Genomic DNA, 25754 nt, shown 5'->3' with positions numbered 1-25754 from the left:
GCCCAGAGGTCATCGATCAAGGGCAGTGACTTAAGAAAAAAATGCTGATAGGTCAGAGCTGGCAGAACAAGAGGAGGTCTGGTCTGAGAGACCTGCCTGACGATTGGAGGAAACTAAGGCACAGAGAGCTGTCTGTCACTGGGGAGAACCAAGTCAAGATGGAGGTGACAGAAAGAATAGCCAGGCTGGTTTGCAAGGCAGCTCCAGCTCCTCTGACTACATTGCCCACTCCTGTAGGCAGGGCGAATTAGCAGGGATCAGCAAGTTCGGCCCAAGGATCAGAAGTGTACTAACTTTGCTCCCCCCTAGAAATCATCGGCCTCCTCGCACCCTGGACTGCATTTTTCTCTCCTAGCCTAGAAATAGAGACACTTCTAGTTTGAAGTTTTTGACCTACTGCACTCCCCATTCTTTTTTTAAAAAAACTATTAAGGTTATTTATTCTGAGAGAGAGAGAGAGAGAGAGAACAAGTGGAGAGGGGCAGAGGGAAGGAGCTGATGCGGGGCTTGATCCCACAACCCTGGGATCAGGACTTGAGAGGAAGTCAAGAGTCAGACTGTCAACCACTGGGCCACCCAGGCGCCCCATGCATTTCCCATTCTTAACCTCTCACTGAGCTGGTGACACTTGCTGGGCCTGCCCTTACGCACCTGAACTCCTACTTCTGATTTCCTCATTGCTTACCACACCTTATGCAGCAGCTCAGAGCAGGCTGGAGGCTGCTGAACTGTTGAGGGCTTAACCCTTCAGAGTAATGATGACTGAAGCAGCTCGTTCTCTGAACACAGAGATGCCTCAGGACTTTATTGGAGAAGACACCGTTCTACCTTAATGATATTCTCTCCTAAAGTCTTCAAAAACCTGGTGGGTGTGGTCAGACGGGATCAGTGGAGCGGTCAATGCACAGGGTAATCTGGAAACGGTCTAACCCACTTAGATACATGGGTGTGTAGATCACGGCATTCCCAAGAACAAAACAGCCAGAGAGCCTAGTAAGATTCTACTTGGCATAGCCCCATGGGAAGCCCTGGAGAGTAATGACTGGGGCTGGGGAGAGGGTGGTGGTTTGATTTAAAAAAAAAAAAAAAAAAAAAGGCCAAGAGTCTGGGTCCCTCAAGGTGAGGGGTTCTTCCTACGTGTGTGTGGCTGCCCCCTTAGAACATTGTGGCATTCGGTGAAGTCTATGGAGAGGTAGAAGAATAGACACCCCCCCCCCCCCCAAGCGTGGCCTCCGAGACCAACAGAACAGAGGTTTCCCTGGAAGAATCAAAAAAAAAAAAAAAGAAAAAGAAAAAAAAATCAATAGTACAAGCATGAGAAAACACACAGGCCTGAGACATAGGCACAAACACACAAACACACACACGTCCCGGGAAGACTGCAGAAGGAACGCGTGTGGTAAGGCACATCATCAAACTGCCACGAACCTTAAAAACGACAGAAGCAAACAGGTAATACAGGGAGGATAGGCATGGCCGTGCTGTTTTAGAGATGCATGCTTCTGGGCCCTAAAAGATGGAGACAGGTGGACGTCAAGGGAGGGAAACGAACACGGAGGCCCCGAGCCAAGCGCCCCAAAGCGCACACCGACTCAGACCTCCGCGGGCACAGATCGGCCAAAAGAGAAGCACCCGCAGAAAGCGGCAGATCGCGGGGGGTCCGGAGGCAGGCTCAGGCGGCGACCCGGAGAAAACACGGGAGGAGAAACAGCCGGGCACGCCGCGGGGACCCACGCGACCCCCGAGAGCCCCCCCCCCTCCGCCCTCCCTGGGGCCCCCCGCGCGCCCCGCCGCCCGCGCCCCGCGCCCCGGGCTCCCCTGCGGGCCCGCCCGCCCGCCACTTCCCAGCTCTGACGCGGGAGCCTGCTTCGCACCAATGAGGCCCCGGCGCGGCCGGGCCCTGCCCCTCCCCCAGGAAGGTGTGTCCGCGGTTTCCACACCTGAAACTTCCTAGGAGAGCCAGATCCCTCCCTCCCGTCCGGGCGGGGAGGGGCGGGCCGCGGGTGGGGCGGCTGGGGCGGCCGGGCCTGCGTCGGGGACGGCCGGCCGGCGCCTGGGACCCGGAGGGGACTCTCGGGCCGAGAAGGCATGTGACACTGCCCAGGTGGGTGCCCTCCTCCCTCGCCGCTCGGGGGCCCCGGGCGGGGCGGCTGTAGAGCCCCGGCGGAGGTGAGGGACGGCCGGGAAGGACGGGGAGTCTAGGCCTTCACCCCCCCCACCCCCCACCCCGGGCCAGCCCCAGCTGGGTCCCCGGGCACGGGCTCCGGAAATGGGGGGCAGGGCAGCTAGGCAGAGTTCGGGGTGTGTGACCGAGTACCCTGGTCCGAAGAGGAAGGAAGCTAGAGGGAAGGCTCTTGCCTGAAAAATTTGCTTCCGGCCTGGTCCCCGCCTTGGAAGTGGGCACCCGGACCCCAGATGTTCCCCGGGCCTCTGCCTTCAGGGTCTCGGCCCTGGGGAAACCTAACCCCCGGGAGTAAGAAATAACTGAGGTTCCCTTTGTGGTCCTTGTCCCCTAACTAGAGGTGTTTTTTGTCGTCTCCTTTTTCTTCCCCGGGCCTGGGCCTTCCTTCATTTATCTTCCTCTGGATTCGCATGCTGTGTACGTCTAAGTACACGCCTCTCCGATGCCCCACGAAGCGCCTGAACGTGTAAAAAGGACTCCTGCCCTGCCCCCACCCTATTCCCCCATATATTCGAAGTACTTCCAAAGCTTCTGTCGATGGTGACTTTGCATTCTGCAGTTGGGGAGATGAGATGGGGTTGCGGTGGGGGTGCTGGATCAACGCTAGTTCTGAGCATCATTTATGGTTGCCTTTCAGCAGGACTGCCCTAGGAAAGCTAATCCGGATGCCCCTGGGGTTTCAGATCTCAGGCCCTTTCCCCTTCCTGGATCTTGGATTCCCCAGACAGATTTGCCTTCCCATCTACCTAGAAGTGAACTCTGGCCAGGGCTCTTGTCAGATTGAGGGGGAAGGGTGTGTCAGACCAGGGAGAGAGGGTGACTTTCCTTTCCAGTTTCTTCCCTCCTTTGCTCCCCGACTTGCGACTTGCGTTCCTGGTCTTGCAGCCTTGGCCCCCTGCGGAAGTCCCAGCTCCTAGCTACACAGCTCCGCATGTGGCCTCTTTCTCAGACTTACTGTTTTACCTACACATGGAGCGTGAGGGAGCTCCTGGCCCCGGGCCCCAGCAAAGCGGAGGTCATTTGTTAACCAACCTGGGTTAACAAAACCGAAGACCTGCCTAGTGAGGGGGTTCTTGGGGGCTGGGGAGGAGGAAGGATGGGGATATCAGTTCTAAGAGAGTCTCTTTAGCAGGAGGATTGCATGTTGTTACCCTAGCAGGGAGGAGAGAGGCCGGGAGGTAGGCAGGTATGTACTCTTAAAAGAGCACAGTAATTCTAAATATAGTCAGGGGTCCTCATATATTAGGGGTCCCCAGAGTGTATGGCTTCCCGTAACAGTCTGTCTGAGGTTGTCTGTGGCCACATGAAGTATGGTGTCTGTACGATAGACAGGAACGTGTCATTTGTGGTGTGTGGAATGGTTGGTCACAATGCGGTGTGGACAAGAATGGGGTCACCCACAGGATCATGGGTCGAACAGGAACAGTGTTGCTGAAGTGTCAGTGGTGTAGACTCAAAACAAGTGACTTGCAGCTTCTGCTGTAGACAGGGATGAGTCACTGTGTGTATAGAGTGAACAGGAGCTGGTCATTTATAGCGTCTGCAAGGTGGACCAGAACAAGGTCCCCCTCAGGGTCTGTGTTAAGGACACACAGAGGGCGCTCACGCTCATGTTATCTATGTGGATGGCACCAGGGCCATGGATGGATTTGTGGGGTATATGTCATTTGCCACTAATGATGTTCCAGGTAAGCCCGTGTGGTCTACAAGACAGCGGATGATGTGGTGTTTTCAAGCATCAGGGAACACATAAGAGATGTTTATTACACTTTTCATCGGGATGGTGGGGCTTTCCTCAAATGGATAGAACACAGGTGTTGGCAAGCTAGTGGTCCAGAAAGCTCTCTTATTTTAGTATCTTTGTAACACTGCAGGCAATATTATCAAAGAGTGAGTAAAGGCACATATCTGTATGGTGGTCTTATTTTCTAAATCAAAATGAGAACGTTTTGATATGTGCGGTATTTTCCTAAGGTGAGCCGGAGTATAGACGATATCGTGTAAATTCAGTAGTGTTGTAATCTCAAGAGTATTGCAGTGATGTTTGGTGTAAGTCAGATTCTAGAATACTTGAATCTGACAGTACAAAATCTGGGAAGCCTGGTCCTGAAAAATACACATGACACTCAACATCGGTTCAAAGAACAAGGAGTATGATAGGGAGGAGGGGATAATCTGTGAAATACAATTCCCTGTCTGGTGACTAGAAATGGACGAGACCTAAGGTGTTGGGGGGCTCCAAGGGAGACACTGAGCTCTGTCGCTGTATTTATTAATAGAGCGACTTAGGGCTTTGTCTTGCCAGAAGTTACATGTGGATGGGGTCAGCAGATGCAAAATGTCTCTGGTCTAGAGGAAGACCAGTTTACCATGATGCCACAGTTTACCCGTTTTCTGATAATTGGTGGTTATTCACCCCCTTCCCCCAGTGGAGATGAGGAGGTAACTAACATAACGGGCAATCCAAAAAGCCTCTCTCCTGATGCCTTTATGCGAGTGGAACCATGGCTTGCAGATTTCCTTTAGCTTTCTTACATTGTACTTGTACATTGTACCTGATTGCGATAGCATTACTAGGACAGGATCAGGTATAGGGGACACAGGGTATGTTTTTCCTCTGTGATAAATGGCGGCTGATCCGGTGACTGCCATTATTTCCTAGTGGATAGAGGCAGTGTCAGGAATAGTGCCAGTGGGCTTGTAGGAGACAGACACGCATCGTGTAACTTGAACTGAAGAGGTCTGTGCGGCACAGGGTACAGAGAGATGCAGCCTGAACAGAGCAGGAAGACACGGGTGTATGTAGAGGCCGTCCGTCCTGAGGACATGAGAGTGTGTGTGGGGACAGGGCCAGGACAATACAGATGTGGGTGACAGGCCTTCTTAGGCCTGTAGGAGCCAAGTTTCACAAAGTGTTTACGGCGAGCAACTATAGTTATTTAATGTGTGGTTGAGAGAATAGGGTCACGTCACAGTATCATCCATAGTGATTATAGTATTTTGTACTGAGGTCTAGAAATAGGGAGCAAATCACCCACCGTGTCAGTTAACTGGAAAAGGACATAAAAATTCTTTTACGCAAGTATGCTTATGTTAGACGTGGCTCTGTGCCCCATACAGATGGGATCTGGGTCTATGGGGTGGCCAGGAACCTGTCACACGCTACATCTGCGGGGTGGCTGGGGGCCTGTCTGTTTGGTTATATCAGGCTCTATTGCGTAGAAACTGCAAGGGCGGCTTATGGCCTGTGTGCACGTGTGGATGGGTGCCTGTGCCAGTGTGTATATGTGTGTGCAGTATCTCAGCAGGACAGCAGACGTTTTGGGTGCTGGGCTCCCACATTAAGCCTAGAGAAGATAGGAAATGTGCGGGTCCAAGGGCAGCTGTGGGTTCCGTAGGCCCCTGGGACCTTCTCTAGGCCAGCCACCTGCCAGCTTCTTCCAGCAGGACTTGGGGCTGCTTCTCACAGACTTGCGTCGGGAGACCTTGGTTTGAGTTCACCTGTACCATTTGCTTAAGAAGTCTGAACAAGTGCCTAGGTTATGTGACCTTCACTTTCCTCATCTGCAAGTGTCTCTTGTATGTCCCTAAAAATCCTTCCAGGTCATGAATCCTACATTTCTCTTTTCTTCTTTCTCTTTCCTTAGCAGTAATTACAATCCCTAACGCTTCTGTGACCCTTAAAGTTGACACTGTACATTTTAATGTTATTTGATCTTCATTAGAACTCCTTGCAAAGAAAGAATTTAAACCCTTTTTAAAGATAAGAAAATGGCCGTTCCAATAAATTGCAGGATTCCTACAACTGTCTGAAATTACAATGAGCAGAACTAGCAAGATATGTAAAAGACCGAACTAAAAATCGAGTGATGTTCTTTTAACTCTGTTTTCTTCCTCTCTTCATCCATGCAATAAATCTTTGTGGCAAGCAAAGGAAGCTGCAGGCAAAGAGACTGAGCAGCTAACATGGCAGTGTTTGAGCCCTGATGAAGTTCATTCTCTAGCCCGGAAAATAGACATGAACTTGGTAATTACAAGTGCAGTGAGTGTGAGAGAAATAAAGGGTTCACTGGGGCAGAAGAGGATGCCGGGCACAGGAGCAGCAGAGGCCCACAGCATGGGAGTAGGGGGTTCGGGGGCAGAGGGCAGTAAGGCAGAGGCCAGGCGTGGAGGGCATATAATCCAGGCTAAATGTTTGGGTTTCATCCCATTGGCGGTCGGAGGCCACTGAAGAATTTAAACTACAAATGGGGCTTTTCAGGATCACTCCCATGCAGAGCAGAGAATGCCTTGGGAATAGGGCAGGAGGGGCGCCTGGGTGACTCAGTTGGTTAAGCATCTGACTTCAGCTCAGGTTACGATCTCGCCATCTTGCCGTCCGTGAGTTCGGGCCCCGTGATGGGCTCTGTGCGGACAGCTCAGAGCCTGGAGCCTGTTTCAGATTCTGTGTCTCTCTCTCTCTCTCTGCCCCTTCCCCGCTCGCACTCTGTCTCTCTGTCTCTGAAAAATGAATAAACCTTAAAAAAATTTTTTTTTTTTTTAAACAGGGCAGGAGAAGCTCTGTGGAGGCTGGTGGCCAGGCTGTACCCCAGGTGGCCTGGTAACAGAGGACAGGAGAGCGCACCAGGGGCTAGCAGTGCGGATGGAGAGATGTGCACAGATGTGAGGTGCATAGGAGGTGGGCTCAACAGGACTTGGCAACGTGTGCGATACGGGGCAGGTGGGGCCAGGAGGGAGACAAGAATTTTGTTCTGTAATTGAAAACCATTTACTGAGCACTTAATGTGGGCCGGGTGTTGTGCTAGGTGGAGACAGTTGAGCGAGACGGATGTAGCTCTTGATCTTGTGAAGCTTACCCCCTGTTATTTGGGATAGATGGTAAATCAAGATGCACACAGAATGGTAACCGTACAAATGCTACAGAGGAGAAGTGACGTGAACGATCTCTGGTAAGTGGTAGACAGAGGGGCACAGTGACCTGGTCAGAGGACTGGGAAATCTTCCAGGGTTAAACCAGGAGTATGTAGTCTCGCAAATAACCAGAAAGAGTGCTAATGTTAGGAGTATCCAGTACCGACAAGAGCCACGACGTTGGCGATTGTGGGGGCGGTGGGTAGAGCGGTACCAGTGAGGCACGGATAGAGGCAGGTGGAGAGGTGAGGAGGTGAGGACCACACGCATGAACAATTCTTTTACAGTTTAGATGAGAAAGCCAGGGCCATGCTTCAGTTGTGGGATGGCTCTGACAGAGAGGGGGCGAGGGGTGAGAAGAAGAGAAAATCCATGCCACAAGAAGCCGGGCTAAAGAACACGGCGCCTCGGGGCAGGGACGCCTCTTGTGCCTTCAGAGCAGGAAGCAGGAAGAGTGGAAAGAGCCAAACGCAGAGCGCTCTGAATCACGAGGAGTGGAAGCCGCACCTCTCTCCGTTGGTTTCTAAATTCTTCGCAAGGTGGGGGACGTGGTATTCTTTTGGAAGTGAGAAGACAGGTGGGGAGGTCGATCTTCTGAGAAGTGATGGGAGGAGTTCATAAGGTTGAAAGCAGCGGGGGTGTAAGAGAGTAGCGGGTACCCACCCGGCAGGTGTCCTGGACCTGGCAGAAAGGGGCAAGCGCCATGTCTGCTCTGGTTCTAATCTACTGAGTCTAGTTATCATTCCGCTTTACAACAGCTGCTTCTAAAATTGCGTACAAAATTAATAATGAGTTATAAGGCCCTGCTAGACACTCTAGAAGAAAATAAGATGAGTAAAATCCAGACTGTACATAGGGAGATAACACTACGCCTGAGTACCTCGGACTCACTTGCTACAATGGCCGGACCTATTTTAATCCAATCAGCAGCTTTGGAGGAAGATTCCGCCTTCAGACTCTGCTTCTCTGGGCTGTTAGATCTAGGGTGTGTCACTCATAGTGTCTGGGAGTTATAGGGGACTGAGTCACGCTTGGTGTCCAGAGAGTAGACCGGGAGAGACAGTATGACCTAATGCAATCTAGAGAGTAATGACCCCTGGGAGTCCTTGGTGCTCTTTGACAACGGTCTCACCCTCTAATTGAATCATTTATTATCTGTCTCCTCCACAAGCCTCCATGAGGACACAGTCTTTCTCTGTCCTGTCCACTGAATGCCCCGCACTTAAATATTGGTAAATATTTATTACATGGGTAAATAAATAAGCCTACATACATTTTATAGAGGCTTTTGCTTACTTTGTCGAGTATCTTTTGTCTCAAAGAATGACTCTAAGTGGAACCAAAGAAATCCCCCACTGGTCCTTTCTGCTGTGTTCCTTTGATAGGTAGAAGCAGAAAGGGTGATGGACACTTTGTGTTTTGTTCCTCTCTAGGGCTTCGCCCTGATGCGGGCTGAGGAGCCCCCACTCAGGGCCTCAACCCCCATCCCTGCCATAGCAGAGCTCGGTGTTACCCCTGAAGCCCTCAGGGGGAGCAGTCAGACCGCCGCCTGGGGGCCCGAAGGTCGAGAAGGCTAGGCGCCATCCTGTACCTGGGCAGAGCGACGCAGACTCTCGGAGACGCAGCAGAGAGACCCAAGGGATGTGGACAGCTGTGCAGCTGAGAGCATGACCTCGTTCCCCAAGGAAGCCTCTGCAGGTGCGGAGACCAACCAGGAGGACGCTGCGGGTGAGACCTGGGGCACTCCAGAGCATCCGGAGGCGGCGCCTCAGAGCCCGGAGGACGGACGGGCAAGGACACGGGCTCCCGCAGAGCCCGGGGCCTGTCCTGCCCAGGATGAACACCTGGACGTGGTCCCGGTATCCAGTGAGCTGGGTGGCCGCGTGGAGATGGAATTTAGACCAGAACTCACTTCTTTGATTTGGGGAACGGAACGTGCAGAAGAGAAGGGGGAGACTTTTCCAGACACCTCTGCTCGGCCCAGATTTGGACCTGCCTGGGAAGAGCATCTGCCAGAAACCAACCAGCCACGGGGCTCCGTCAGGCAGGGGGAAGAGCTGCGGTCTCTGGGGGCGCAAGAAGGTCAAGGGAGAGGGGTACTCGAGGGGCTGGAGGAGCAGGGGCTAGCGGAAGTGGGGTTCCAGGACGGAGGAACTGTCAGGGAGGGTGGGCATGTAGGGGAGCAGGAGCAACTGGCAGAGCCGGAGAAGGGGACGGAGGGAGAACACGGGCAAAGCCAGGAACAGACACCGGGTGATGTGATGCTCACAAAACAGAGAGAAAGAACGAGGCTTTGTGGGGAATTGGAAAGTCTGCGCTATGGTGAGGAGGAGAGGAAGTCTCGGGGCCAGCGAGGTCTACAGCAGGGAGAGGAGGGGAGGAGGGCGTTAGGGGGGACAGAAGAGGGGAGCGTGGACGCCCCGTATGAGGAGAATCAAAGCCTGGTGGGGAAATCAGGGAGAGTAACTGGAAGGCAAGAAGGTCAAGGTCTGCAGGGGCAAGTGATGCCGGGGGAGGGGCAGGTAGAGGAGGCAGGGTCAAGTGAGGAGGAACCAGGGAGTTGGGTTGGGGACCCGCTGTGGGGAGAGGGCAGACAAGAGAGTACCAGAGAAGGGGAGGCCCATGATGGTGTTTCCACACTGGCTCTGGTAGCCCCTGAGGTCTCTTCTCCCTGTGACTTATTTCTAGACGCCTGTTACCCCATGACCAGTACTCCTGGGACTCAGAAGGAGCCTCGGGCTGAGGAACTATCCCCTACAGCTCTGGGTCCTACACTGGAGCCAGGAGGATGGTCCTGCCAGCCCGTTTCTTTACCTGGCTCTTTTCCTGCTGGGGAGTCACCTGACCAAGAAGCAGCTCAGGATAGCCAGCAGGAGGGATCTGAGCCTGGGAAGGGGACGGTGTTCGGCTTGGGGACTGAGATGGCCTCTGCCAGTACAGCCGGGACTCCTCCAAGGACACCAGACTCAGCTCCTTCCAGTCCTGCTGAAGTTTCCCCCAGCACAACTACATCATCATCTGCCAGCTCCCCACTTGCCTCTCCCAGGAGGGAGCCGTCTCTTGCTGCACATTCTCTAGAAACCTCCAGAGCGTCTGTTTGGACCAACAGGGCATCTCACTGTGGGGCTTTGGAGACTCCCGCTGCTGCCCTCCATGGCTTCCCCTCTGCAGAGGCCGCTGTGGAAATCTCCACCAGCTCCAGTTGGACCAGCCCTCAGAGCCCCCCCAGCCACCCTACAGGGGCTGTCCAGCACCTGAGGAGCAACTCCTTCCCGGGCTCTCATAGGACAGAGCCGACTCCGGACCTGCTGGGAATATCACTTTCCTTCTCCCATTCAGAGTTGCCCCAGAGGCCCCCCAAACCTGCCGTCTCTGGCTCTGTGACTCCAAGAAGGGACAGGAAAGGTGGTAGGGACCACAGGATCATTCCAGAATCCCCTAGTTCATTATCCACTCTGGGGCAAGACTCTCAAGAATTCACTTCAAATCCAGAAATGTCCAGCAGTCCCCACAGCAGCCAGCCGTGGGGCTCCCCACACACTTCAGCCTTTTCCCCAGGGCCTCCTGCCTATGGCTCTTCCCCACCCCTTGTCTCTGTAGATACGAGGATCCATGAACCTCTGCCCCCTCCTACCCCAGAGAAGAGGCATGTCCAACCCTCCATGGTGGAAAGAGACAGCCATCTCCATGCAGGGGTTTCCACACTGAAGCGGTGTGCCCATCCTCTTCCATTGGCCCCAGGTTTGGGGCTACATGGCCCCCCCAAAGGCCCACTTCCCCCAGTTCCTGACCCCCTTGTGGCAAGGCAGCACCGACCTCTGCCCTCTATCCCAGACACGCCCCACCCTCCTCAGACCTCGTTCTCCCGCAAACTGAGATACAACAAGCCATTACCCCCAACCCCTGATTTGTCCCAGTCCCACCATCCTGTTTCTTTTAGTAGTGCAAGGATCTACAGGCCTCTACCCCCTGTCCCTATTATGGATCCCCCCACTGAACCACCCCCATTACCCCCAAAGTCCAGGGGGAGGAGCAGGAGCACTCAGGGAGGACTCATGAATTCAGGGGGTCAGGGCAAGCCAAGGCCTGTTTGTCAAGAGTGGACAGTCTCCACTCCCCATTCTGTTGGACGTACCTCCTGGCCCCCAGCTATGGGTCGGTCGACAGACTCTTTGGCTTCTACCAGCAGGAATAAGAGTGAAGTGTCCCCTGGCATGGCTTTCAGCAACATGGCAACCCTTCTGAGTCCCTCTTCCCCAACCACGCCCTGGAATCTGGAGCTCCAGGGACCTGCCTCTGAACCAGGACCCTCAGAAGAGTCTGAGGCCCCTGCCAGAGGGTCTTCGAGAAGAACAGCCCCTCAGGAAGGAGCCAATGGCCTGAGGAGGTTGGATCGAGGCCAAGCAAGGCAGTCAGACAAACTCAGCCATCCCCACCTGGAGAAGGCATCCAGCTGGCCCCACAGGCGAGACCCAGGGAGACCCCCGGAGGGCGGCAGCGGGCAGGTTGCAGACCCTGGCGAGGGGTCCAGTAAGCACAAGGGCTGGAATCGGCAAGGCCTGCGCAGGCCTTCTATCTTGCCTGAGGGCTCTTCAGGTGAGCAAAGAGCAGGGATCATGGGGACACTCGTGTCGGACCACGCTTTCTCCAGCTCTTTCCACCTCACGCATCTTCTGTCCCCAGGGCTTCTGCTCTTCCCTCTGCTGGCTTCACTCATCCACATACCCAACCTCAACTCAGAGTGTTGTGGTGCTCACTGGAGCACTCTGCCTTCTCCTTCCCCTCTACCCCTGTCACCCACCATGGTGTTCTTTTATTGTGTTTGTTTTTCCCAACTCTTCAGCTCGGTGTCCTCCTAGTAGTAGAGGAAACTTCCTCTTCTTGTCTTCTGACACCAGGGATGAGGACATTACCCGGCAATAGTGTCCTCGCATGCTTTCTGCTTGGGCACTGTCCTCCCGGCTGAGCCCTCATATCCCCCCAGATGCCTACGTCTCCCACTTTAGGTCTTTCCTGCTTTGGCCGTCAGAGTGTGCCTCTAAAACCCCGTTACTCCACCATTTCCATTTTCAGAGACGAAAGGTCCAGCCGTAGAAAAATCCCCTGGCTCTTCAGACACCATCGTTTTTCGGTGAGTCATGTTTTCTCCTAATAGACACACTTGTACTGTCTCTTCTGAGGATACCGAGATTTCCATTAGTTGCCAGGGGTTCTGGGACCCTGTCTCTTCCAGAGATGGGGAGGGGAAGAGACATAGACCAGGATTCCAGAGCAAGGGCATCTTTTATCTTCCTGGTTCCGTCAGCTGGGTCTGAATCTCCCATCCTCCTAGGTAGGCCCGTTAGCCATGAACTAACCGCCCCGTGAAAGTTCAGTATGTCTTCCAGAAAAGCTCTGAACTGCCTAAAAATGGGTCGGGCCACAACTTGCCTCTTCAGGGGATTCAGCCCTGACACCCCAGCACACATCCCAGAAATCAGAGACTACCTCATCTATAGTCACCTGGGGCTTCTCTGCCTCAGTGGCCAGCAAGCACCCCAGAGCCCTGCTTGCCTCCACAGGGAGAAGAAACCAAAGGAGGTGTTGGCAGGCTTTTCAAGACGCTGCTCGAAGCTCGTCAACTCCTGTGAGTACCTTGAAACAAAACCGTAGACCCGCGTGGCTTGCTGCCCAGCACTGGCGCTCGTGGCTCCCCACTGCGGGGTGGTGATATCTGCGGGGAGAGAGGATTGCCAGGAGAGCCAGAAGCAGCTTGACGGCTTCTGTCTCTGTGCCTCAGCGTCCCCGTCTCTCTCGTTCTCTCCCTCTGCCGTGCTGCCTCGCCCCTGCAGCCCATCTGCTTTACCAGGAGTACAGCGATGTGGTTCTGAACAAGGAGATTCAGAGCCAGCAGCGGCTGGACAGCCTGGGAGAGGCGCCCGGGCCCGCCTCCCCGCGGCAGCCCCGGAGGGCCCTGGTCTCCTCGGAGTCTTACCTGCAGCGCCTGTCCGTGGCCTCCAGCGGCTCCCTCTGGCAGGAGATCCCGGTGGTGCGCAATAGCACCGTGCTGCTCTCCATGACCCACGAAGACCAAAAACTGCAGGAGGTACCGGGCAGGGCAGGGGCGGACTGGAGGGAAAGCAAAGGCTCTCATTTCCTGCTCGCTACCGCCACCGGCAGCAAGAGCAGGCTGTCCCCATCACAAACCCACCATGTGCCCCTGCACCACGGCTATCGCTCCTCTCCGCTCTGATGCGTCTGAACTGCTTTCTGAACCTTCCCGCTGGCCCTCCTCCCCGCTTGCACTCGGCACGGGCCACTTCCTCCCACCTGTCACTATTTGGGCTCGTAGGAAGTGACTGTGCCTCTGAATTTGTTGGGAGGAGTGTGGAATTAATCCCTTCTCTGCTGCTTCAGTCTAGGCTAAAATTTCCCTCTTCAACCAGGGTTCCACACGACACTGGAGGTTTTCTCTTCAACCAAAGCACCTGCAGTGGCTCTTTTGCTGAGTCCTTTGTAGCTGTCCTGTGGTCCACTGGTCTCCTAGAGGCTTTGGAATGACCATCAGTTCGCAGCTCGGTCCTTAGACCCAGTGGCAAGGCTGTTCGGTGTTTATTACCATTAATAGGTTTTACGTGGAGAACTGCTCTTAATAATCAATCTGAAATAGGGTTAGAACCTTTCTTCCCAGGAAGACAATATGGCACCATGGAAAGGCATCACGGAATCATGTTTGTGTATCTGGCTTCCAGAGTAAATGACCTGGTTGTGAGCCCACTTCTCTGTTTGCTGGCTCTTTAACTTTGACCAGATTACTTGCTCTTTCTACCTCTCTGTATTGCCATTCGTAAAACTGGGTCACCAATAGTCAGTGGGAGAACCAAAAAAGGTAAGTGCCCAATGCACAGTAGTCACCCAAGAAATGTTTTCTACTGTACTTTAATTTCAAGTCAGGCCAACCTGGGTGTGAATCCTGGCTTCACCATTTACTAGCTGTGTGACTGCAAGTTCGATAACTTCACTAAATCTGTTTCCTCACCTAAAACTCGAGGATACTGATGTCTTCCTTTCAGGGTGGCCATGTGGTTTAAATGAAATGTCCCTGTCTGGATTTTAGTGTGAAGTCTGGTGCCTAGTTTGATACATATTACTGCCAGATTCTCCCTCTCTCGGAGGTGGGAAGGAGGAAAATGTTGGCCAGAAGGACTTAGAGATAAGCAAATCAAACAGAGGCAGCTATAAATTGTTTAGGTTTTTTGAGGCTCAGGCTTGGGGCTCTTGTTCTGACCTCAGCTTGTCAAGCATACAGAGGATATGTAGAAAGTCAGTGATCTGCCCAATACTTAAGGACCAAACACCAGGAGAACGTTTGGACCCTGGCTCTCTCACCAACTCCAGCATACTGGGGAGCCCACCAGGGCTGCTGGGCCAGCCCTGGTCTCCGTTTCTGAGAAGAGAAGCCTCTGTGCTTATATGCACATAGTCCTTTCATAAAATAGCACTTCCGGGGTCTACGAAGTGCTTGCACCAACCCCATTTCTGGTGACTGGCACAACGTCCTTATGACATGGGGGTCACTGTACCTACACAAAAAGGCAAGAAGCTCTGAGGTTCAGTGAGGTTAAATGAGCCACTCCAAGTCCTGTCGCCAGTTGAATGTTGGAACCAGGACTCAACCGTCATTACCAGGGTCATTACCCAGGTGTGTGCGTGTGTCTTCTTTGCCTTTTCTGTTCTGTTCGTGCATCTACCCCGAAGCTGCAGGCTTGGATGAAGAGTAGGGGTGGCCCAGCGCAAGGACAGGGCCGTGAGCCATTGCGCCCCCTGCTGGAAAGTCCACACAAGTTCTCACGTGCTGGCCCTTCTCCATTAAACCTCAACAGCACCAACTCGTTCTCAAATATCCTCTTTGCGCCCGTGTTTCCCCAAACCTCAAATCACCTTCATCCCCTAAATCTGTTCCTCTTTCAAAGTCCTGTGGCTCAGAGAGTGAGTCAGTCCGCCATTCATTCACCTACCAAACTCCAAAGCTGACACATTAGCTGTGACTCCGTCTGCTCTTCCAGCCCCCGTTTCTAGCAAAGAACCAAGTTCTTCCGAATCTGCCTCCTCAAAAGTTACGAAACTGGCCTACCTCTCCCATCCCCGTGGCCATTCAGGCTTCCATCTGTCACCCGGAATTACTACGACAGCTTCCTAACGTGACACCCCTGCCCCTTCGACTCTTTTCTCCATGCCGTGCTCAGAAATAGCCTTTACAGAAACCAAATCTGATCAGGTTATTTCCCTACATAAAGCCTCTTTTAACCTTCCCGTTGTCTTAAGTCCAAACCGTTTTACCTTGTTTACGGAATCCTCCAGACAACACCCCATTTACCTCTCCAGCTCCAGCTCCTGCCACTCCTTTAGTATAAATACTTAGTTCCCCAAATCACTCAGTTTATTTAAGCTTCTTGAAAGTATCTTTTTCTCTTCTACCTTTAGGGGCTTGTACACATTCTTCCCTCGGCCTCAAATGCTCTGTCCCTGTCCTGATACCAGGTTAGGCTCTGATGTGACTGCAAGCTATCAGAGAGGGTCTGCCCCCTTCCCTGCTCTGCCCCTCGAACATTATGCAGTGGCTAGCAAATGCCAGGAACTCCAGAACGATTTTATGTTATGTTATGTTATGTTATGTTATGTTATGTTTTTTTTTTATGTTATTTTAATGTTTATTTATTCTTGAGAGAGAGAAAGAGCAAGCCTGAGCCGGGGAGGGGCAGAGAGAGAAGGGGACAGAGGATCTGAAGCCAGCTCCGTGCTGACAGCAGCGAGCCCGACGTGGGGCTCAAACCCACAAACCGTGAGGTCATGACCTGAGCTGAAGTCGGACGCTCATCCGGCCGAGCCACCCAGGCGCCCCTCGGTGACTATTTTTAATCAATCTCCTCTCCTACCCTCCAGGCCAAATTCGAGCTGATCGTGTCAGAAGCCTCATACCTGCGCAGTCTGCATGTGGCAGTGGACCATTTCCAGCTTTCCACCCCACTGCGGGCCACCCTTACCAACCAAGAATACCAGTGGCTCTTCTCTCGTTTACAGGACGTGCGTGAAGTCAGCACCACGTGAGATTCCTCTTGTCCCAAACTCAGCCTCGGTGTCTTTAGCCTGTAAACTGTCAGTTGGGTTTTCTTTTCTCCCAGAAACCCTCTCCTTGCTCTCCCTCCATGATTCCCAGCGCTGTGGGAATAGGGAGAGCAAAGAAGGGGAGAAGGTATGCGGGTGGGTAGATCCGTTAACGGGTAAACAGAGGAATGAGAGATGCTTCCCAGGTTGAGGGGATGCACTGGAGGTGGGATATGGGCAACAGGTGAAGGGCAGAGAGCCAGAGCAGAACCAAAAGAAGAACAAGAAATGGAATATAAGGAGCAGAGGGTTAGATCGGGGCAAACTAGGGATTGCCTTGGAGAGAACGCTAGAGCACGGCAGGGGCACCGAGCTAAGGACAGTCAGTAGAAGTTACCGCCTAACAGGAAGAAGGAGTCACAAACTCAAGGTGTAGGAGGGGTCCGTCAGCTGCTCACGTGAGGCCCCCAAGTCTCATGAGACGTGTGTGAATACCGTACAGGTTCCTTTCAGACCTGGAGGAGAACTTCGAGAACAACATCTTCACCTTCCAAGTGTGCGATGTGGTCCTGAACCATGCCCCCAACTTCCGCCGGGTCTACCTGCCTTACGTCACCAACCAGACCTACCAGGAACGCACCTTCCAAGTCCTGCTGTGAGACCTGATCCCTATTCAGTCCCCACGCGAGCCCTGCAGTGACCTTGCTGCACTAAAACCCCCGGGCCCCAATCCCGAGCAGCATCCCAAGAGCCCATGTTTCTTGTGCCTGCTCTGTGATCCCAACCCCTAAGCACCTTCCGGGTCAGACGCCCTCAGCCGTCACATGTGGGTGCCCCCACCATAGACATTCCACTGCATCTCTACTCCCTGTGCCTCCGCTGTGTCCCCAGTCCTCCCCACGGCCCTCCTCACTGGAGGCTCGCTGCCCACGCAGGAACAGCAACAGCAGCTTCCGGGAGGTTCTGGAGAAGCTGGAGAGCGATCCTGTCTGCCAGCGCCTTTCCCTCAAGTCCTTCCTGATCCTGCCTTTCCAGCGCATCACCCGTCTCAAACTGCTGCTTCAGGTACAACACGTCCCCCCCCTCCCCCCCACCGCCGCCCTGTCCCCTAGACCTCTTCCTTCCACCCGAAAGAGATGATCTCCGGGAGCCCCAGGGCCCGGGACCATGCATGCTTCTGCCCCTCTTCCACACCCTGTGGACCACGTGAGCCTTCTTCTGCCCACCGCCCTCACCGTTCTCCCTCAGGGTGAATTTGCTGCAAAAATTTGGTTCCTAGACTTCAGTAGCTTACCCACAATTCTCTCTTCCTGTTTTCCCGTCCCTTCTTTCCATCTGGCTCCTGCTTACTGTTTGTCCTACAGAACATTCTGAAGAGAACACAGCCTGGCTCTTCAGAGGAAGCAGAAGCCACCAAGGCACATCATGCCTTGGAGGAGGTAAGCAGCCACCACCCCCACTCAGACGCCCAGGATTGTCCTTCGCAGAGAATTCTTCTGCGCAGGCCCGTGACTCCAGAGAGCAGGGGTCCCTGCTCATGGGATCGCTCAGCCACCTCACTGTACCCACCAAACCTCCAGACACCAGCCCCCTCCCCCCAGCCTCCTTCCCACACTGAGGATGCTCTACACCAAGGGGCCATGCTGTCACTGCCACCAGCCCCAGATTAAATCTTACATCCACTCCGCCCCGGAATGGCGTCAGGTCATACAAAATATACCCGAGGCCTAGAACTGCCATTTGGTGCTGCCCTCACACCATTCCAGCCTGCTAGAAAAGACGGAGGCCGTCGCAACCAACTTCCAGATTTTTGCAGAGGACTCAAAGATCAAAGCCTCTAACACAGTGCTCTTCCTCTTTCCTCAACCTACCCACGGTTCAGCTGATCCGAGACTGCAACAACAATGTCCAGAGGATGCGCCGGACAGAGGAGCTCATCTACCTGAGCCAGAAGATTGAGTTTGAGTGCAAAGTGAGTTGGTCCCCTGCACCCCCACCCTGCCTGGGAAGCCGCCACAGGCCAGCCTCTAGCGTAGAACCATCTTGCTCGCGCCGTCCCGGTCTCTGCCCTTACTACTGTGTGTCTTCTATTCTGGCCTGTTTCTGGGACACCCAAATGCCTACTTCAGTCTCTGTGGTATATTGTTAATTGAAAAGGGAAAGACACAGAGCTGTGCGTACCGTAGCATATTACTGTGGGTACAGATCTGTGCGTGCATTTGCTTGTGTCTATGTGGAGATAGGCTGGAAGGGACACATGAGAAAGGTAGGACAGGGGTTACCTGAGGGGGAGAATGTGCATTTGGGAATGGGACAGGTGAGAGAGAACCTATCAGTGTAAGCCTTGATGACAATAACATTTGGTACTTAAATCAGTCAATATTTGATCAAGTCTTCATCTAATCTAACCAACGCAATGTGAAATGGATTCCAAATATAGGGCCAAAATCTCCCATCAAAATACAAATATAAAATAAGCATTCCGCATTCAGATTCCACCTCAGAACAGGTCCCATCCTCATTTCCCTCGAAGAGAGGGGAAGCCTTTATCCCCGTATTAATTGTATTCCAGCACCCCGTCTTTACCCAACTTCCAACTCCGAGCAGACCCCACCTACTTCTCCTTATCCCTATTCCCACATATGACTCCAGCTGCTCCTGTTATGTCTCTGGTTATAATCCGAGAAAGAACAAATGTCAGAACTGCACAAATCCTTTAACTTCTAAGACACGCAGCATACGGTTCCCTGCTGTGTTCCTTCACATGCCTCGACTGGGGTCATCCGGTTCTCCTTCAGTTCAGGCTTCTAGGGCTGGGCTTTGTCACATAGTCACTGTCCTGGGTTGGAGCGTAGGCACCTTCTGTTCGCCTGATGGGTGGACGTGGGGGCCACACAGTAGACAGTGGTAGGTAGAGGGCTCTGGGAGGAGCAGTCTAAGTGGATGGGTGATGAACAGGAAGGATGATGTGGAAGAGGGTGTCAGTGGCGGAAGCCACGAGGAAGAGGCATGGTGAGGAGGGCGGGACCAAGGAAGCCTCTCGCTTGCCCTGTCTGTGACGCCCTGCCTTTTCTGTCCTCCCCTCCCTGTAGATATTCCCGCTCATATCGCAGTCACGCTGGCTGGTGAAGAGTGGAGAGCTGACGGCCCTCGAGTTCAGTCTCTCCCCAGGGCCGCGAAGGAAACTGAACACGCGTCCAGTTCACTTGCATCTCTTCAACGACTGTCTGTTGCTGTCTCGGCCCCGAGAGTCAGTGACTAGAACGGGAGGGAAAGGGGATGGGGCCAGAGGGCAGGACTAAAAGGGACAGTAAAGGGTCGTGTTCCTGGGGGAGCCCTTTTCAGTGGCTCAACCCATGGAGTGCAGGTCATGGGCTAGAGAAGAGAAAGAAAGGTCCGAAGCAAAAAAGGGGATCCCACCAAATTATGTCACAAGATCACGTGGCAGGGCCTGAACTATGTTGTAGACATGGAGCAAAATGTAGCAAATGAGCTGCTCACATTCTCAAATTAGCGTGTTTGGGCTAAACTCAGCCTACTAGTCTAGAGGTTCTTAGCCAATTCCAGATCCTAACTCTTTGGTCCTAAGGGCTTTAGAAAATTTGTATTGATTTGATCTCTTCAACTCTTTAAAGTGGTGAAGTATTCATTGTACTAGACATGTGGTTTCCCAGCTCTGTGACAAATCCCTGGGGACTCTGGAGCCACCATCTTGGGAACAAGGTAGCACCATCTCGTGGTTTTTATGAGGATTTGCAAGCTGCAAAGGACAGGGATTTTGAATCCAAAGGTATGATGGTGGATAAGCATAACAACTGTAGAATCAAGTTGAAAAGCCTCGTATTTTGCAGGGGTAGCCGGTTCCTGGTATTCGACCATGCTCCCTTCTCCTCCATCCGAGGGGAAAAGTGTGAAATGAAGCTACACGGACCTCACAAAAACCTCTTCCGGCTCTTCCTGCTGCACAACGCACAGGGCACGCAGACTGAGTTCCTCTTCAGCACAGAGACCCAGTGAGATGGGGCTGGGCAGAGGAGTCGGGGGGAGGGAGGAAGGGAGGACAGCCTGGGAAGAAAGTGGGGCTGAGGCAGAAACTGTGTCCAGAGGACAGCCGCAGCACGATCTAGCCCATTCCGGACTGAGAGCATCCGAGGAGAAATCCAAACCCAAACTCTGAGCTAATAGACGACTTGCAGGAGACGGGGTGGGAAGGGGTACAGAGTTGCTGCCGATGTTTAGCATCTATTTTCTGCTCTTCAGTCAAGAAGGACAAAGTGAGCGAGACAACAGAGAAGAGACGGGCTGGTATGGAGTAACTAAAGAATTGAATTACTGACGTCCACGAGTCATGTGTATAAGCCAGAAACTCTTCAGTGCCGAAGGCTGGTGGACACTTTGTGACTAAGACAAGCACTGGGGTGTCTTTAGCTTTCCTCCCTCCCACTTTCCAACCCAGGCCTCTGTTGAGCAGAAATCCATAGTGTTGACAACTGTGATTTGCTCATGTTTTTAGTAATAATAATAATAATATACACTATTATATATTATAATATATTATGTTATATATTTTATAATATATCATATTATATAATTACATTATTATAATAATATAATACACATACATTTTGGGGAGTATTAAAAATAATACCTATAAAATGTAGTAACAGTGCCTAAAACAATGAACAAACTCTAAGCTCATAGCTGTTGCTGCTGTTACAAGAGATACAAGAAGCCTCTCCCTTTAAAGGTTTGACATGATGCCAAACGGTCTGAGGATCGATCCCTATGTTGTAGATACTTTTCCGTTTTGTCTCTTGGAAGACATCTCTGGGTAGGATCGACCTTACCCGTCTTCACTTATGGAATAGAGGGGCTGGTACAGGGGTTTGTATGCAAACTGTGACCACAGTCAGGTAGCCAGATACAGACTCCTGTTCTTTGTTTAGTATTTGGGGCAGCCTCTTCCTGGAATAGAAATAGTGTCAGCTCTCAATTACTCCAGCGTTTTTGGAAGCAGAGGCTAAGATAATGCAAAATCCTTCAGATGATTACAAAATCAGCTTGGGTTATATTGCACGGCCAAAAAAAAAAAAAAAAAATAGCACAGATATCTCCCCGATCTAATTGTGATTACAAAATATTTTTCATCTCTGAAGTATTTGGCGGAAGGGAGGTGGGGAGTAGAGTGTAGAGAATTCTGCAGAGTGATAGTGGGGATCTAAACTAAGATGGACATCTTGCTTATTACAAAATGGAAAATCTCATGTGTCTAATTGACAGCTGACATTATGTCCCCACTTGAAAGATATGCCATTAAGAGGGTAAGCCTGGAAAGAGAAGGAGAAAAATAAAGGGTGACAAAACACATTAACACACAGTTGGAGATCTTCTATTTCCAACCAAGCAAAGTCCCATTGACTTTTGTGCTTGATGTCATTGAACTAAACAATGCTTTGAACTGGCCAAGTCTTTCCCACAGTCATTTCCCTACCCCATCCTTGGCCTTTGTCCTCTACCCCAGAGCTACAGCTGAAGCAGCTGACCCTGCTTTGTTTTCTCAGAAGTGAAAAGCTTCGATGGATCTCAGCCTTGGCCATGCCCAGAGAGGAGTTGGACCTTCTAGAGTGTTACGGTGAGTGAGGGTATAAAAGGCAGAGAAAAATGGCAGGGCCAGAAGTCACCTTTGGATGCAGGACTTTAGGAGGCTGGGTGGTAACTCTGAGAACCTTCCACTTATTGCTTTTATCCAGAATTTCAGAGTGGAAGTCTGGCCATTGGAGCTTAAGCAGCTGAGATGATTCACCTAAGACTACTCACCACTATGGCACCACCTCCTCTGCCGTGTATCTTCTCCCTTGGGCCATAATTTGCTCTTTTTAAATATTTGTCCCTGTAAATCTATCCTGCGATTATTCTGCCTAGATTTTACCTGCCTGAACGTCTTGGGGAAATAGGGAGAAATAGGATGGTTGGAGTAGGAGTTGTGGAAGGAAGCAACCCAGTAAATCTGTCATAACCACACCCTCTCCTGTGAAGAATGACCTGAGCTCACCACCCTTAGCCCAGGCTTCCAGATAGCCACAGACATACACGCACATTATGCATGTGTCTGGCATTCATGTGAAGAGTAGATTTCTGGGTCTCCTAAAGCCCCACAGTTGTCCTTCAGCGAGAATTCCCTAACTGGTATCCAGAGAGGAACTGAACACAAAGGAACACTGGTGACTCAAAAGAACAAACAAATACAAAGAACCTCTGAAAAGGAAGTAGGAGAACTCAGGTTGTAAACTGAGTTCTGTTACCTTATTCACTCTGTGAACCCATCTGCTGGCCTTCAGTCCCCCAGCTGGAAGGAAGGCAAGATGTCCTCCTTCACTGTGGTCTTATGAGTGGCAGATTGGAGATAAGCTTTAGAAAATGGATCAGGGCGCCTGGGTGGCTCAGTCAGTTGAGCGTCCAACTTTAGCTCTGGTCATGATATTACAGTTTGTGACTTTGAGCCCTGCATCGAGCTCCCTGCTGTCGGCACAGAGCCCACTTCGGATCTTCTGTCCTGCTCTCTCTCTGTCTCTCTCAAAAATTAGTAAATATTAAAAAGAAAAGTAAATGAAATACAGACAATAATGCAGCATTCTGTTTGTTTTCTGAGGGAACCAGTGCAGTGTGGTAAAGGAGAAAGAGTGTAAGTTTGGAGGCTAATGGGTCAGAAGACCTCTGAGGCTTGTTATCTTGATCTTAAAAACTATGGAAATTTCGTCTGGCTCACAAAAACACAGAAATACAGAAAATCCAGAATCTCCCGAGGGGTCATCTTGATCAACCCAGTCGTTTACAAGTGGGGAAACCAAAGCTGAGGGGATTGAGTGCCTTACTTTGATTGTACCTGGAGCCCCATGGCTGCAGCTCTTCCAGCCCGATCTGGTAGGTACTGTGACAAAAATGGAGAATGAGTCACAGCTTCAGATTTTACAATCTAGTTGAAGAGGCAGAACGCATACACAAGGCAATTAGACAAGGGTAGATGGTGTGGTCTAGACAATTAGTGTTAAAGGAGTTCAGGATCCTTGGTGGACTGAAGAGTCAGGGAAAGTTACAGAGGGAAGGTGGGCCTCTAGCAGAATCTGAGTATTTGTAATGAGTCACTGAAGGTTGTTACAGTGGACTTCTCAATGCATCTTCCCCAGAGAAATAGAATTTTTGACTCATTTCAGTTCCAGTATTTTCATTTCCTTATTGGCCATTTTGTTTCCTGGTAGAGGAGAAAGATTCTTCTGTCTCACTTGTCTGTAACTTTCTAAAGCCCAGACTTTATCCTGAGTCCTCATATGCTTCCCCTGTAATTCCTCTTCTGGTCCAGTCATTTGCCTTTCCTAACCTCTCTTCGCCCTCTTCTCTTCCAAAGACTCCCCGCAAGTACAGTGCCTTCGAGCCTACAAACCCCGAGAGAATGACGAGTTGGCGCTAGAGAAGGCAGACGTGGTCATGGTGACTCAGCAGAGCAGCGATGGTAAGAGGGAGAGCCCATGAGTAAGCTGGGCGTTGGAGGTGGGACACTATAGGTAGATGTATTCATTTCCTAGGGCTGCATAACAAAGTACCACAAGTACGGTGCCTTAAAACAATAGAAGTTTATTCTCTCATGGTTCTGGAAGCCAGAAATCCGAGGTCAAAGTGTTGGCAGGGCCGTACTCCCTCTGAAGCCTTTCAGGGAAGATCCTTCCTTGCCTCTTCCAGCTTCTGGTGGCTCCAGGTATTCCTTGGCTTATGGCAGTATAATTCCGATATCTACCTCTGTCTTCCTTCTGTGTGTGTGTGTGTGTGTGTGTGTGTGTGTGTGTCCAAATTTCTGTCTTTTTGTAAGGGTACTGATTATATGGGATTAATGGCCCACTTTACTCAGTATGACCTCATCTTAACCTTACTAATTACACCCGCAACAACCCTGTTCACAAACAAGGTCACATTCTGAGGCACCTGGGGTTAGAACTTCAACATATATTTTGGGGGAAACATAGTTGAATGCGTAAGAGTAGTTCAGGAGTAGGCAGTTGTAGACCTTGCCAGACCTAGAGCAGCATGGTTAACATACTGAGAGACTGGATTTCCCAATGCTGGGGCCTCCCTAGTCATTTCAGCCTTACCATTCAGAAAAGTCTGGGGGAATTATTGTGAGTCTGTCCTGGGTAATTCTTCTTCCCACCCATTGCCTGTAGGCTGGCTGGAGGGCATGAGACTCTCAGATGGGGAGCGAGGCTGGTTCCCTGTGCAACAAGTGGAGTTCATTTCCAACCCAGAAGTCCGAGCCCGGAACCTGAAGGAAGCTCATCGAGTCAAGACTGCCAAACTACAGCTGGTGGAACAGCAGACCTAGCTTTCTCTGGGAGGAATCCCCTGAGCATAAGGACAAGATGTTCCTGGAAAGGGCTGGCCCCAGAACCCTTCAACAGATGCTTTCTGTGGACCAAGAACTAGACCTTCGGAAAACTCAAGAACAAAAACCCAGCTACCAGTTGCTAGTCCCAAACCTCCTGTTTTTGTGCTTTGTGCTTGGTGGAGGGATTTTGAAGGACTTTGCACTGGACTCTGAGAAGCTTTTCTCATAAGAAAAGGGAGAAATGGGGCCTAAGCCAAGGAACTTTACCTCTACTACCATATAGTACTTAAACATTCTCTGTTTCCAGAGTACAGATTCAGGGCTGACCAAAGTTAACATCGCGGCTACAAGTTAAACAGAATCTGATCTCAGTTCACTGGAGGGAGATGTTTAAGGGGGATTAACACATCAGATGAGAGGATCAAGCTAGTGACCTCTAAGGTGCCTTCCAACTCAAGAGATTTTCCCTAATTATTGGTGTGAGGTCAGGGCATGCATCTCTGGGATCTATGTCTGTTGGTGGCAATGTGAGGGTTGTACTCTCTCACGCTAATAAACTTGGCACTTCTCTGAGTGTTTTCTTCTCAGACTCCTGAGCACTGAACGGGGTTTGGAACATGGAATTCCGTGAGAATTCTAGGCCATTTGATTTAGGTACCATGAAAGACCAAGATGGTGCCTAGATCAGGGCAGATGCCAACTCTTGCTTTATGATTCCCAAGAGTTTGGGCAGCTTTTCTGTTTGTTACAGCCTCAGAGGTTGTACAAGGGATTAAAAGGAATTGACGAGTGGTAAAAACCCCATTCAAACCTTTTTTACTGAACCTATAAGTTAAGCATAGGTTAGTTCGAATGGATTTGGAAATCCTACTGAGACCATTCGTGATTTTATATTTTGACTTGAATTATGATGAAGGTATCTTCCCAGCTGTTTCATCCTCTTTGTGAAAAGTAGCGTGCTATAATGGAAGAGTCCTAGAACCCAAGTCAAGAGACCATCTTGCTGTACTGCCATAGTTCAGCCTGTCCATGTCTCAGTTTCCTTAAGTGTAAAAGGCAGGATTGGGCCAAGTAATCTCAAAGTCCTATCCAGCTCTGCAATATAGGATTCTCTATATCCTACTGGATTGCCTTCCTCGATTTAGCATCACTGTATGATTTTTCATATAGAGCCCTCACATAGTCACCTTTTAAGCTGGATCA

The 25754-nt window shown here is 51.4% G+C and overlaps 1 protein-coding gene across 2 annotated transcripts; it reads left to right on the top strand.

The window, feature by feature from the left end:
• Positions 1-1967: 1967 nt before the first annotated feature.
• Positions 1968-25125, top strand: ARHGEF5 (Rho guanine nucleotide exchange factor 5). Of its 2 annotated transcripts, XM_086687790.1 has the most exons (17): positions 1968-2104; positions 6730-6860; positions 8527-8791; positions 9782-11689; positions 12167-12224; positions 12655-12719; positions 12925-13178; positions 16016-16176; positions 16680-16832; positions 17113-17242; positions 17542-17616; positions 18060-18149; positions 19270-19427; positions 20029-20190; positions 21739-21809; positions 23580-23684; positions 24391-25125. In XM_086687790.1, the coding sequence occupies exons 3-17, from the start codon at positions 8761-8763 to the stop codon at positions 24546-24548; spliced, it is 3579 nt and encodes a 1192-aa protein (XP_086543916.1). In that variant the 5' UTR covers positions 1968-2104; positions 6730-6860; positions 8527-8760; the 3' UTR covers positions 24549-25125. The 2 variants fall into 2 exon arrangements, with proteins under 2 accessions (XP_086543916.1, XP_086543908.1); XM_086687782.1 differs by having other exon boundaries at positions 8527-11689.
• Positions 25126-25754: the final 629 nt, after the last annotated feature.

Source organism: Puma concolor, chromosome A2 (genome assembly GCF_028749965.1).
Source record: "Puma concolor isolate L17-30 chromosome A2, mPumCon1.1.hap2, whole genome shotgun sequence".
NCBI lineage: Eukaryota > Metazoa > Chordata > Mammalia > Carnivora > Felidae > Puma > Puma concolor.
This window is presented reverse-complemented; position numbering and strand designations above follow the sequence as displayed.